Raw genomic sequence first — 16,109 nt, 5'->3', positions numbered from 1 at the left:
CCAATAGAATTTACCGAAGAATGGAACTAGCAATTCTGAGAGAAAGGATTGCAGCCACTAGATTTGAATTAGCACAAATAAGCCGGGATACATTTTCTCTACATAGTGAGTTAGCCACATCTCTTCTGTCCAACCTATGGAACAATATTGACATCGTCACATATAACAAGGCTACGGCAATCTCTGATCGGAAGGAGCATACTTTAATCAGAAAATTTAACTTACTTCTTCACCAAAAACAAAGAAAACATCTAGATTATGCCAAAGTAGTTATCAACCTTTCTTCAAGAGTCCTATCAAGAGAAGAAAATAATCTACTCCTAAAAGGTTTTAACTTTGCCTTAACACCTCGTTTCATACCAAAAATTGACATAATGGCTCAAATAGAAAAAGGAATAAGAAATATAGTGGTAATACATCAGATCTCATCCGCATACAAACCACAGCATTACTATTGCAAAGAAAATTACCTCAAAGGAATCTTCCTTACATGGAATACATTTCCCTCAAAGAATTAAAATCAGACAAAAATATCGTTATAATCAAAGCAGATAAAGAGAATGCAACAGTAGTTTTGAACTCTGAAGAGTATAATAATCAAATGAAACTCTTCTTGAAGATTCTAATACCTATAAACCTTTAGAAAGAGATCCCACTTGGCGTGCTCACAATGAAACCAATGATCTAATAAAAAAAAAAAGATACCTAATTGGACTGAAGAACTGAAAAGAACTCTACATTCAAAACACCCATTAGTCCCAAGAATTTATGGTGTACGAAAAATTCATAAGATAGGTATTCCCTTAAGACCAATAGTAGATGGTAGAGACTCTCCGACCTCTAAATTAGCAAAATCTCGCCAACATGATTTTACCTCATACAGAAAACATCTTCTTTCATCAAGAACAGTACACATTTTATTGAAAACGTAAAAGATATTTATTTTGGACCTTCAGACATCTTAGCAAGTTTGGATGTTATCAGCCTATTTACAAATGTTCCAAGAAAAGAAACTGTGAATCTCCTGGAAGACCTTTTTCCTCCGGACATTGTAGATCTTTATAAACATTGTATAAATAATACTTTTTTCATGTATCAAGACAAATTTTGGGAAAGAAAAGAAGGATTGGCTATAGACTCTCCCCTCTCTCCGGCTTTAGCTAACCTGTTTATGGAAAACTTTGAATATAATGCTTTAAACAATTATCATAAAAATCCAGAAATATGGCTATGCTATGTAGCGATATATTCATCATATGGCCAGGAACAACAGATGAACTCATTGCTTTCAAAGATTACCTAAATAATTTGCATAATATAAAATTTACTTTAGAACAAGAACTTAGGAACCTGCCTTTTCTAGACATTCTATTAGAAGTCAATGAAAAGGATAATAAACTTTCTTTCTCAATATATAGAAAACCCACCAACACACAAAGATTTCTTAATGCTGCCTCACACCACCACCTTCTCAAAAATTAGGTCTAATAAAAACCCTAAGGGACAGAGCGTTATAACATTTCCAGCACAGAAAAACAGAGAAATGAAGAATTAGAATATCTAACACAGATCTTTCAAAAGAATGGTTATGAAACCAAGACTATCAAAAAAATCCTCCACACACCTCCTACAAGCATCTCTCAGAAACAAGATTTCAAAATCGCTATCATGCTTCCATATATCAAAAATGTTACAGACAAGATGGCTAAATTACTTAACAAATACAGTGGTATCTCTCTAAACCGAGCCTCTTTAGTCCAAACCCTCCAGTAATCTGAACTGCAGATTGAAAGAAAATTTTTTTTATTTATGACGTATTATTATTTTGTGTACTATTTTTTTTAATAATTATTATTTTAACTATTATTATTTATTTTATTATTATTACAGTACAGTATAACTACGGTGATACACAAAAAGAGGAAATTCAAAATGTGCATAATTTGGTTAAAAATATAAATCCAGATATTGAAATTTCTCAAACAGATATTATGGAATGGATTAGATGACAAGAAAGAACTTGAAGAAAAAAAAGTAAAATGTGAAGGGCAGCTGATAATTTTAATATGTGTATAGAATGGGCTAAGCAGAATGATACGCCTTTCCACAAAAATTTTATTGCTAATGCAGCTCCAAGAAGAAGCATTCGAAAAAGTTTAGCTTCCAAGAAGCCAAAGAAAATCAGTGACTTTTTTACAAAGAAATCAAAAAACTTTTTTTTGTGTTATTTTGTGAAACTTTTTTTTGTGTTGTGTACCAGAAAGTGATATTTTTATGCAAATTAATTTATCCACTGAACTATGCAATTTTATTAAATCAGAATCCTCAACAATACAGATACATACAAACTAAATGTTTTACTAAAATAAATTTGTGTGCTGTATTAATTTTTATTTTTTACATTACAGTACAGTAGCTTTTTTTCTATCAGTTACTTCATTTATTTACAGAATTAAATTGATGTACCATTTTTGTCTTAAATGCTAGCTATTGTCTCTTGGGGGAAAATTCGTTAATCCGAACTTTTCGCTAATCCGAACAAGCATGGTTTTTATTAGGTCAGATTAGCGAGATACCACTGTATAACATCAAAGTAGCCTTTCTGCCGTGGGAAAAAATTTTGAGATTTCAACATCTCCTGAAACCTCCTCATCATCCTTTAAAAAATTTATTGTTCTTGCGGCATCGGCTACGTAGGACAGACAGGAAGATCTGGGGAAATTCACATGAACAAACACCAAAAGGATGTGCAAAACAGAAGAGAACACAAATCAGGTCTAGCTTTCCATACCACTCCCACCGGCCATAATGTACTCTGGCTGAAAGCAAACATGTCGTACATAGAAAAAAACTGTTACATAAGGAAATTTAAAGAAGCTGCAAACATGCTTAAAATACCAACACAATGCAATGAAAATCAAGGATTAATTCTCCACCAAGTTTGGTCAGCTTTAATAAAAAATATACCTCAATCAGACCTCGGACATCATGAACGTGAACAACAGAACGTGCCATCATCCAGCATTGTTTAAATTCAACACTGCTTTGAATCTGCATTCTGATTTTTAATTTTATGAATAGTCAGACAGCTACAACTGTATAGTATGAACTATTACTAATAATTTCTCTTTTCTTTGTGTTTTAAACTTTAAGTTACCTTTTACCCCTGAAGATGTAAATCAAACGACTTACAAAACTTGTCGTGCCTTTTATTAATTCAACGTGTTTTATATAGCTTATTAAAAAAATAATGAACTTTTTCATTTCCATTTAATTTCATTTCTCCTTTTAATATAAATACATGAAATTTTGTTATCTTCATCATATATACTGTCCTGTCTTTAAATATACAGCTAATTGTGCCTCTATGCCAAATTCATAAAATTGGTTAGTAATTATGACACAAACAGCAAATCTGGAAAATGCATCAAGTGCTGCATTTTCCAGATTTGCTTAATGGAAGTAGATGTTTGCAAAGATGATTTGAATATGAGCTAAACTTGAATTGCCCAGCAGTGATGGCAACAACATGACGATGACACTAAAAGTGAGTAATGAAAATCAGTTCCCACTGGCAAGTGCAATGCTGCTAAATCTGAGTATTTTTTGTAAATAACTTTTATTTCACATGACATAATTTTAAAGATATCTGTGGCTTTGCCATAATACTAATAGATGTATATTATCAAATTAAAATAATCTTGGTTTATTACTAATTAATAGCAATAAGAGATATTTCATATGTATTAATTTGTCTGCAGTGTTGATACTAACACAGAAGTTCCAGGACATGACTATTCTTATACTACTTGAATACATTTACATGGACTATATATATAGATGTACACACATCAAAAATAGGATTTTAATCACAATGCAGCACATATATAGAATAAATATCTTCTCTGAAATGCATTTGCTATGAAACTGTTAGTAAATTGTATGAGTAATTCTTTGTACAATTCATACAATTCAAACCTAGTTGATTTTTGATTTTAATACTAAAGATGGAATGAATAAGTCATTCTGAAATGTTACTGCTGTTGTTTAGTAATAAATCAAGACTTTTACTGTGATAATGTATTCATTTTATTTTGGTTTCATTATGGCTTATATCACAAAGCACTACTCCCTCTCCACTCCATTTCATACCTTCCAGAACTCAAACTGTTCAGAGAGAGAGAGAGGGACAGCAATTATTCCAATGCAAAAGCCCATCATTTATTTAAACAAATATATCGTTATTTCTCAAGTGATAATAAATTTCCAAATATATTATAGTTTTGAGTTTATAATGAATATACATAATGTATCTTTTACTTTGACAGATATAACTTCTATGTAATTTCTCTCATAACACTAAAATGTACTGCAGTAACTTATGTAATCACACTGCTTCCAATTTAAAACCTGCTAAAACACACATCCAGATATACTCATTCCATCAATTTTTCCTTGATTTAGTAGGCTTAATCAAGTTATTAGACCTTTAACATCAAGTAATTTGATTCTTATAAACCTAATTTTGGTATGGAGGTAACTGCCTTATGATAGGCAGTTACCTCCATAGTTTATGTCTGTCAATTCGTGCAATTCTCTAGCCACAAATATACACTGGTACATATAAGTTGCATAATTGCTCTGCAATGTAAACAAGGGTCTTAGCTTACTAGCACACAAAGAAGAACCCTAAATGAAAGGATATAATATGCAAATGTCTGATAGCGACATTTGTTTTAGATTTTTATTTAGACCGCTTTATATAAGCTTGACAAGTTTTACCACATTTAACATTCTCTCTCTCTCTCCCACTTTATGTGTATGTGTTATTAGTTATTTAAAACTGATAGATATGACAACTGTCCATACTATTCTAATATTTATTAGCTTCTTAAAACTGTTTGAATTCGATTTGAGTTAAATTAATTCATTAAATAAATTTAAGAATGGAAATTAGTTTTCACTGTTTTAAGTTGATACTAATAATTTTTTTATCCAGTTTGTTTTTCATTTAAGAGATCATGTGCACAAAAGCTGCCTGTATGCAGTTTTCCAACTGTATTCCTTTTCATTTGTAATAAGGATCATCTCCAACAATAAAATTTACTACAGAAAAGTGAAATAATGGGATAAGAATTTACAGCGTATAAATACATAAATCACACTTCTTTCCCTTTCTGATCACTATATTTGCAATCATTAAATCATTCGCCCCCTCAACCATAAAGAAAGGGAAGTAGTGTGGATGTTGCTTGTAAAGATCTTCAGAAAGAAAAAATACACTTTCAAAAGTGTTCAGTGCATATATGCATACATTTGTGAAATTCCCTTTAAAAAACCCTACTTTCTTTCTTTTTTTTTTAAATGCATTATAATTTTTACTACTAAAAATGATCACCAGAGAAGAGAAGAGCAAAATGATCTGTAAACATGAACATTTGAAATCATGACGATATCAGTGGATAAATAATTAGAATCTCCCCCCCATCAAATTTTGTTCATGGACGACTATGCAAATTAGGGTTCATAGAGATACTTACTCCTTTCTTCCCAATCATTTTTTCTTTTGATAACACACTCAATCCTTCCAAAGTGCAGTAAAGTAAATTAGTTATAGGACAGTTTTTAATATTGTTCACAAACAGCCTCATGGAGAAGTAAAATGTGATGACATTCTTTCTCAGCATAGATAAGTGATTACATAAAATGCAAGTGCTTTAATCAAATACAGTATTATATTTGCAAAGTTTATAAACACAGGAATCTATTTCCCTTAAAGTAACCTGTTGCTATTATTATCACAGTTAAAATATGTTTTCTTGGTAAACATTTTAGCAGATGACTAAAGTAGGAAATAAACATAACTTCCTGAATGAAAAATTAAAATTCTATATTATATTTACATCAGTTATCTCAAAAAAATTGTACAGATAAGTTTATCATTTGATCTTGTTCATTACGTACATGAGGTTGGGAGCATAATGATCACCATGTTCCAACTCCACTTGCTAAGTTATTACTGAAAGCAATATAATACACTTTTTGACAAGTTCATGAAGCTCAACAGCAGTTCAACAGAACACAAGAACGTATTAAATGCTCTATGATCACCCAATACAGAAACATGTTCTCTACCTGAATTTAACAGTGACTAGTCAAGTGAGATTGGGATGGAGACTACCACACAAACAAGGCTACAGATTAAAAAAAAAAAAAAAAAGTGGAGTTTTGATAGTGGCACTGAAATGGAAGGATGTCAACTATTATATAAGCCAGAAGCCATCAAGGAAATGAGGAGTAGATGAGGGATACAGCTCTAGAAGTAACTCAATTTCCACTGGCAGAAATGTACTGTAGAACATCACATTTTGAGATATCTGTGTATATGAGCAAAAATAATGCTTCCTAGCTATTTTTACACGTAGCTTAGCTCTCTTACATTTTACTTTGAATTCTCTTAAGGCATCTGCTGATCGAATTGCTGGAATTTTTGATATACTTTCTTCTTTTCCAGGACTCCCTCTTAACTTCTTGCATCCAAAATGGAGTTCTAATTTTTCTATCCTTGCATACCACAAGCTTCCCTATGTTGAATCAATAAATATTTTCTTCAGTTTGCATTTAAACTCTAGGGTTTGATTCTTGTTTTTAAACATTTTAGTTTTTCTTGAATAATATTTATGTAGTTGAGTCTACAGTTCCCCTCTTAAAGCTGAATTCTTTTGAAAAGTATTTTATATATTTTTCTTTTCAATATGATATTCATTTTTATCCTGCTTAAAACTAAGCGATAATCGCTTCCAGTTTCAAATCCCCTGTATATCCATACATCCATTCCAGTGTAAAAATCAACAATTTCGATGTGAAGATCACCATCAACAATAATATCTTCAATAAGACGTTTCTTTTTTTTTCCCTTCTGTCTTCTCTCAGTGTGATTTTATTCATATCTTTATGTTGAAACATGATGTTAGTAATGACCAGTCCATGTTCTGAACAGAAATCCAGTGGCCACTTACTATTAATATGCTCTTTACTCCAAAGTTTCCCAATGACTTGGAAAATTCCAACATTTCTTTCTTAGGAGAATCCTCTTTGGGACCACATGCACAAATAAGTTTCATTGTCTAATTCCCTATTTTGAAATCTGCCCATATAACTATACTTGTAATTGCTTGCCATTAAAAAAAGGGGGATTGAGACAGCCTGCCCGTGTCCCCCCCACCCCCTGCCAGTAGTGTTACCTTGTGGTACATTGTTGGTGCTTCAGACAAAAGAAGTCCCAGAGAAGAATCACAGGTAACATGAAGCTAATGTCTCAAACAAGGTCTAAAAGGTACCAAGCTTCCTGGACCACTTACGGCAACTATGATGAATATAAAACTTAAAAAGCTCCATGCCGGCTCGATCATCACCCGGAATAACAAGGATCGCGTTGCTTGTTTGGGTGGAGGGCAAGCTTCAAGAAATAAGTTGCAGTCCCCTATACAACACTCTCTCAAGATATGTTTCCTAAACATAGAAGGACTATCTAAATCCAAAGCCATTGGCAAAATAGCCAAAGACAAATCAACTGATGTCTTGGCTCTCCAGGACACCCATGTGCCAGACACAGCCCTCAATAGACTAAAGATCACAGGCCTAATTCTCGTGTCTTATAACTGCCATCCTAAGCATGGCCTGGCCTCAAGGACATAACTCAATGTGTACCTGATGCAGAATACTCCATAGGTATTAAAGTTCAAAATACCACCATCTACAACATCTACAAACCACCATCGCAATCTTGGCCTGATCAGATGGACCAGCCACCACCTCGCCCTGCTATCTATGTTGGTTACTTCAACTCTCATCACACCATGTGGGGCTATTCCTCTAACACCTAGGACAGATACATATAACCTGTATTTGATTTACGATGTCAAGCAGGAAGGTACTCTCCACTCAGCCAGATGGAACAGAACCTACACCCCAGATCTGTGCATAGTCTCTAAAGACCCTGAAGACCACCCTCTGCCAACAACCAGAACCATCCTCAACAGATTCCCTAATAGTCAGCATTGTCCTACATTAATAGACAGGCACATCAATTCCAGTCATCAGCAGAACACCAATAGCTAGATGGAACCGTCGCAGGTCCAACTGGAATGCATTTCAGAAACAAATCGATCAAACCATTAGAGCAATTCCACCCACTCCTAATTGTTATCCAAGATTTGTTAAACCAATCAAAACTGCAGCCAAAGCCTCTATTCCTAGAGGCTACAGAAAACAATAATCCCATGCTGGAGTAGAGAAACTGAAGAACTTTTAGCCAAATATGAGGAAACTGAAGACCCAACTGTTGCAAAGGAGCTCATAGCAACCCTGGATAAAAACAGAAAGGAAAGATGGATCTCAACCATCCATGAACTCGATTTCACCACATCTAGCTGGAAAAGCTGGTCACTTCTGAGAAAATTAGGTGGAGCAGAACCAACAACACACAAAACAACAGAGATAACTCCTGATCAAATGGCTAATAATTTATTGAAAACCTCCAAGATGCATCCCAGCTCTATCAGGAAAATTACTGTGCAATCTTCCATCAGACAAATCTTGAAGACGGGACCCAAGCTTCCTGAACATGTACACCCAGTATCTCGGGAAGAGGTACAAGTAGCCTTAAAACTTGCTAAGAATGGCAAGACTGCAGCAGTGGATGGTATCCTCCCTGAGTTTCTAAAACATCTCGGTCAACAAGGCCAAACACGGCTGGCTGCCCTTTTCTCAGAAATCATAATGACTGGTAAACTACCAAATCTGTGGTGGGAAGTCAAAATAATTGCCATGCCCAAACATGGGAAAGATCCAAATGATATGAAAAATCTACAACCTATCGCCTTGCTTTGCTCCACCTTTAAGCTCTTTGAAAGAATTCTCCTTAAAAGAATTTCACCACTCATCGAAAGAGCACTCCCAATTGAACAAACTGGCTTTAGGCCAGGAAGAAATTGCTGTGACCAGGTCCTAGCCCTGACAACACAGACTGAAGCAGGCTTCCAGAAACTTAAATCTGGAGCCACTTTCATTGACCTAACATCAGCTTATGACACACTGGATCAGGAGCCTCCTCCTAAAGCTAGGAAATATAAGGTGCAAAAAAACTTTCCAGCTTTTTGAATCCATTCTCTCCAACAGAAAGATCTGGGTCCATATCAGCAGAAAAACAAGCAGGCCCAGATTCCTCCACAACGGTCTCCCTCAGGACTCTGTGTTATCCCCTTTACTTTTTAACATCTACGTGTACGACTTACCACATACCAGCTCAAGCAAGTATATATACGCTGATGACTTAGCGATCCTACATCAATCTACCTCCTTTGCCAACCTGGAATCAACCTTAAACACAGACCTGAACATCCTGGAAGAGTACTTCAAGCAGTGGTAGTTGAAGCCAAATCCAACAAAATCTGTGTCCACAGTATTTCACCTGAACAATGCAGAGGCGAATCGACACCTCAACCTTTCTTTCTGTGAAAAAATGGTAGAATACGAGCCTCACCTGAAATACCTTGGAGTGAGCCTGGACAGAAGTCTAACCTATAAAAGGCACATCATCAACCTGTCCAACAAAATTAAAACGAGAAACAATATCATTTCAAGGCTTGCTGTGCAGAAGTCCTAAGGTCGTTTGCACTAGCCCTCGCATTCTCTGCAGCAGAATATTGTGCCCCTGTCTGGGAAAGAAGTGCACACACACTAACATTATAGACACCCAGCTAAACTCTCTAAACTCTACGATGCACACAATTAGTGGGACAGTGAGAAGCACCACTCCCCCTCTCCTGGCTGCCTGTCCTATCTAACATTGCTCCACCAAACATACGGAGAAGACAAGCTTTGATTAAAGAATTTAATAAAGCAATGAGCAACCCACTCCTGCCCCTGCACCAGACTCTCATAAATCCATCTAGTCTTCATCTAAAATCTAGAAAGCCTCTCTGGTCCATGGGTGAACTCTCTTCAGCTGCCCTGCCATCAACACTGACATGTGGAGAGAATACTGGTCCAACAATCTCCCAACAAACGGCTTCCTGGTAGAAGATCCCTGTGCTCTGCAGCCTGGTTTTGCTCTTCCTAGGAAGATTTGGTCATCACTCAACAGGATCAGAACAAACCAGGGCAGATGTGGCTACCTACTACATAAATGGGGGCTGTTAGACCACCGTTATTGTGATTGTTCTCCCATGGCTCAGACGATTACTCATATTTTGAATGACTGCCCAAGGCGCTAATTTCACAGTGGCCTACAGGACATCCACAAGGTGACGGATGAGGCTTTGGATTGGCTTTCCAGACTGGACATTGACCTGTAGTTGTTCTGTATTCCTTCTGCCATAAGAATAAATAAATAAATAAATTCAAAAAGTTCACTTTTGTGTTCAGAGTTCAGTGCTGTCATTATTCCTTCCTTTTCAGAAAAAATTGAAACTGGCATGTCATACATCTATTGAAAATTTTGTAAAACTGCACTCACTCAATGTGGAAAGAATATAACACACAGTCAAGTGAGTTCCAGCCTGATGCAAAACACATGCAAGCCATAGCCCAGCATGATCATGTTAAAGAAACTGCTGTTCATTAGAACAAAAAATCTTCCACTGTGAAATAAAATGATTCTTAGAATCATTTTATTTCATAAAGTTTCATAAAGTGCATTCATAAAGTTTAGAGAATACCTTATATATTAAATTAATACTACACTTCATCTATTTTCAGTTATACTATAATGAAAATCAGAAAGGGAGAAGTTAGTTAGTTTGTTTATTTATTTATTTATTTATTTTTATGCCCACAGGAAGCATATGTTATTATAGTGGTAATATAATTCCCTGATAATGCAGTTAAACTGTTCATGAAGTACTGGAAATAGTTTTTTAATTTTTTTAGTTATTTTAATTCATTTAAAATCATCTACATACTTTGAATATAGTATGTAGATGATATTCAAAGTACTACATACTTTGAATATGTAGTACAAAGCACCAATTTACACATTTATTAAGGTTTTATTTTCATATTCAGGTTTTTAATTTGTAATTGAGAAGGGCACAAAGATTTCATGCTCCAGATCTTCAAAGGACTGGAAAGGTGCTTTAAAATATGCTAGTAAAAAAAAGATCTTGCAGTGTTTGTAAATAACAATTTGAAACTAATTAAGACTGCCAGGATTAATTTGCAATTGAAAAATAATAAGCAGGTGAGAAAGATAACATAAGTAATAAACAGAAAAGTGATTTAATAGTTGAAGCAACATAATAAGCATATTCATTTCTTAAGTTACACAATATAAGTAAATTGAACTAAGGCCTTCTATAAAAAACAAAGTACTACAGAAGATTTTTGACCACATAAATTATTTGATTTTAGAAGAATTTTATATAGTAACTAGACTTTTGGCCTGCTGATGTACAGCACAGCTGTCAAGGGTTGTGTGTGTGTGTGGGGGGGGGGGGTTGTTGCAAAAAAGTCATTGCTTATCATTTCTGTGGACATTTATTTGTATATTTCATAAAAGCACGAAAATAAACATATAAACGCTTACTGGTCAAAAGGGGAAAAAAATAACTGATTACTCTGTACAGGGGGAGAAGAGAGAGATTATGGGGTTCTCCCAGGGATGCACTTTGCATCTCTGACTGACTCCAACATTTTGTAACTCCTCTATGTAAAACAGAGATTGTTTCAGTCTTCAGTTGTACAGCTACTGAAGACTAATCACAGATATAAGTTACAAACTCAGAATGAACAAGACCAATCACCACTCAGATTGCCTCAGTGCTCATCAGTACAATGTGCGTGTGTATTTTTTTTTCTTTTTTCAAACTACCAGATCAGCAACCTTTCAATAATAATAAATTCCTTTCCTTTACTTCAGTCTTTTATGAATTTTTTTAAAACTGATTTACATTATTTCTGATTTATAACATTTGCAATTCCCAAGATTTTGATAGCATTTTTCTATTATTATTTTGTCTTCAAAATGCATTTGTAAATTTAACATTCCAACCCAGTTTAATATATGCATCCATATTTAAAAAGATATTACCAAACAGAAGAAGGCTTAGTAAGTAGTTCAGAATGTATGGCTTTCACAATTCATTCGAATTTACAATTTTTAAATAATAATAAGAAAAATATCCCTTGTTCAGCAACTCCTCACTGATAAAGCATAGCTAATTCAATTTTGACACCTGCAGTAATCAGTGATGCAACTGATGTTTATTTCGGGTTCATAAATATTTTGCGCTAAAATCTACACAGCCATGATGCCTGATCAACAGTAATGCCAAGTGAAACAGTTAACTGTTATAAGACAATTACAGTTACAGAAAACACTAACATGGAATGAACAACACTATTAATCAGAGAAGAGATCCATTATTCATAAATATAACATAAATACATCCATCAATTCACTGGAAGAACACAAATATAGAAATAATCTGAGGGAATCCTAAAAAGATGTATTTGCGTTTTCTTTATGTTGTATAATAACATTATTCCTTACCACAGAATCAAATCTAAACGTATTTCTGTGTACTATAGAAGTATTTATTGTTATTTATAACATAACTTTCTTTTTGAATCATTATGTAATAAAAATGGTCTAATTTAAGCCAAAACTCGGATGAAAAACAAATATTTTATAAGGATTCTAAATAACAAATTGCAATCAGCCAGAGGAAGACTACTACTCTGTAATATTTAAATTGCTCTGCCAAATTTTGCCACCAGAAAATGGTCTGAATTAATATTAAATTTTAAGCCAGAATTTTAAACCAAAAACCAATGTTAGCAAAGAACTAAATTTTCAATAAAAATAGATTTTAATGACAAACAAATATAATAAGTACAGTACTTAAGCATTTAACAAATTCCATGTAAAAACTGAAGATTTATTCCTCAATTTATTCAAATTTACAATGATGAAATAATTATAAAAAAATCCTTTGATTAGCAACTCCTCATTGATAAAGCACAGCTAAATCAATTGTCATATATCTGAAGTAATCAGTGATGCAAGTGATATCTATTTGGAGTTCATAAATATTTTGTGCTAAAATCTACACAGCTATGATATGCCTGATCAACAGTGATGCCAAGTGAAATAGATAAAATTAACAGATAACTGTTATAATTATAAGATAACTCCAGTTACAGACAACACTAACTTGAAATGAACAACACTATTAATCAGAGAAGAGATTCAATATTCATACATATAATAAATATATCCATCAATTCACTAGAAGAACACAAATATAAAAATAATCTGAGGGATAACTGAAAAGATGATTTGTATTTTCCTTATGTTGAATAACATTATTCATTACCACAGAATCAACATAACTTTCTTTTTGAATCATTTCGCAATAAAAATGGTCTGATTTAAGCCAAAACTGGGATAAAAAAACAAATATTTTGTAAGGATTCTAAATAACAAATTTCAATCAGCCAGAGGAAGAACACTACTCTGTGACATTTAAATTGCTCTCTACCAAATTTTGATGCCAGAAAATTGTCTGATTTAATTTTAAATTCTAAGCCCAAAATTTAAATCAAAAACCAATTTTAGTAAAGAATCCAACTTTCAATCAAAATGGATACAGTACTTAAGCATTTTGCAAATTCAGTGTAAAACCTGAAGATTAAATCAAGAAATAATTGTATGGAAAGTGACACACACACACACACACACACACACACACACACACACACACACACACACACACACACACACACACACACACGGAAAGCAATTTTCAGAAAAGAAAGGAAGACTACAAGATTTTTCCTGCAAGTATACTTCATTTGATACAATGTACAAATGACACTGAAACAATAATAACCTAGTTTACTAGTCCTGTTTCCCAAAATATTAATATTTTTAGCTTCAAGAATGAATCACTTAAAAAAAAAATGAAAACACCATTTACTTGTAAAAGACATCAATTACAATGATAAAGATTTCGGTTATAATTTAAAGTTCTTTATATTTTCTAAAAATAAGAATTCCAAGAAGTTTAAAATGCAAATCAATTAATTGGAAAACCAGAAATAATTTTCTGTTTCCTTGAAAATTATGAGAATATGAATATATTGTGGAATTTATTATACAAAAACATTAATTTCATAGCATGCAGCACCATAACAAGTAGAAGAAAATACTTTATTATTTTGTACAAGTTGGTAAAAGATTCCCATCACCATCTGACAGAGTTCCAAAATTATGATAAAATTTATTTTCTACCTCATCTCTATCATCATCTCCAAGATCTGGATCACTGTCTTCATCTGCTCCTGCCAAAGCCAGATCTCCATCTTTTTCTAACCGCTCTCTTGCATTTGTAAATACAGATTGTAGTACAATCGAATCTTCATAGATAAGTGATCCTTCTACATTATAAGTTTGGGCATTTTTACACAAAAGCATAAAATCTGATTCCAAGTCATCCAGTGAGCGATACCGATGCTCTTTTATACGTAGCTACAAAATAAAACAAATAATGTTTTATATCTTTTGAGTCTTTAAAGTGTGCATTTTCAAAATAAATTGCTAATAAATTTTTCAGCTATTCAGGATTAATGATCTTTTATACAGATACAAAATAAATTATTATTACTGATAATTTATTAAAACAATGTGCTACTTCAAAATAAAATGCTAATAAATCTATTACAAATTAAAGATGCCGATGCCAAGAAATTATATTCTTGGTTTAATCCTTTATACAAGTGCAAACAAAGTTTGTGCGTGAAGTAACTTCATGACTGAGTAGCTCATATATAGAGGCTAATGACTTCATATCACTTGCCTTAGTATACCATAATGCAAAACACATATCCTTATGGACATGTATAATGCTATGCATTATGAGAAGGATCACAATAACTGACAATTCCAAAAAGCGGCACCTAAGTAGATGGTGTAAGATAACTATAAAGGTCAATAAATTTCCTTAAAAAAAAAAAAAAAAAAAAATCAATACAATAAAAAGTTAGGAAAGATTAGCTGATTTGTAAAGTACTATCTCCCATAAAGGGGATAGACGTAAGCCGTCAGATCTGTTTAAGTTAGGAGAATGAAGTAGAGTTTCACATGTTTCTTTATAAAGGCGTTCCATGAGGAACTGACTTTTGTGAAGAACTCTTGTCTTTCTCTAATGAACTCTATGTCTAGTGAAGATGGCATGTTCTGGAAGTCCAGACTTTTCAGGTTTAAAGTATTCAAAATAAGATTGGTGTTCTTCTAGCCGAATAGAGGCAGATCTTCCCGTTTGTCCGAAATAAGATAATCCACAAGAGCACGGAATCTGGCAGACACCTGGATGATTAAGATGTGGAAGCTTGTCCTTAGGAGAAGTGAGAAAGGTGGAGATTTTTCTAAACGGTCGAAAGGCAACAAAAATATTCAGTGGTTTTAAAACTTTTGCTATATGTTTACTGATGTCTTGTACATAAGGGATAAGAATGCGCGTTATTTTTTCTGTGTTTGAAGAGGAAGACATATTAAAACTACTCAAAGTTCTTTAAATGAAGCAATTCTTATAACCATTAGATAGAAAGGAAGAAGTTATATATTGTAGTTCTTTCTGTAAAAGATCGTCTGAAGAACAAAAGGAGTGGGTCAGATGAACCAGTGTTTTAATAGTTCCTGCCTTTTGATTGGGATGGTGATGAGATTCCGCATGGATATAATGGCCTCTATGGAATGGCTCTTCAGATGAACTTCAACAATTTCTCATTAAGTTAAATGCATTTCATCCTAGGATCAAGTTTACCCTAGAAGTAAAATCAAATAAGCAGTTAGCCTTTTTAGATCTTCTAATTCTTCGCCAACCAGATGGTAACCTACATTTCTCAGTTTATAGAAAGAAGACTCATACAGGCCATTATATCCATGCTGAATCTCATCACCATCCCAGTCAAAAGGCAGGAACTATTAAAACACTGGTTCATCAGGCCTACTCCTTTTGTTCTTCAGACGATCTTTTACAGAAAGAACTACAATATATAACTTCTTCCTTTCTATCTAATGGTTATAAGAATTGCTTCATTAAAAG

At 33.6% G+C, this 16,109-nt stretch overlaps 1 protein-coding gene across 6 annotated transcripts in view; it reads right to left on the bottom strand.

Moving 5' to 3' along the window:
* brm (ATP-dependent helicase brm) overlaps positions 1-16,109 on the bottom strand; it is a 677,861-nt gene that overhangs the window by 98,793 nt on the left and 562,959 nt on the right. For all 6 annotated transcript variants that reach the window (XM_090410652.1, XM_090410651.1, XM_090410655.1 and 3 more), the window contains one exon: positions 14,297-14,533. In XM_090410652.1, coding sequence (XP_090266778.1) covers positions 14,297-14,533 — 237 coding nt within the window. The remainder of the gene's footprint in view (positions 1-14,296; positions 14,534-16,109) is intronic.

This window comes from Typopeltis vanoorti, chromosome 20 (assembly GCF_054136105.1).
Source record: "Typopeltis vanoorti isolate ZY-2024b chromosome 20, IOZ_Tvanoo_1.0, whole genome shotgun sequence".
Classification (NCBI taxonomy): Eukaryota; Metazoa; Arthropoda; class Arachnida; order Uropygi; family Thelyphonidae; genus Typopeltis; species Typopeltis vanoorti.
This window is presented reverse-complemented; position numbering and strand designations above follow the sequence as displayed.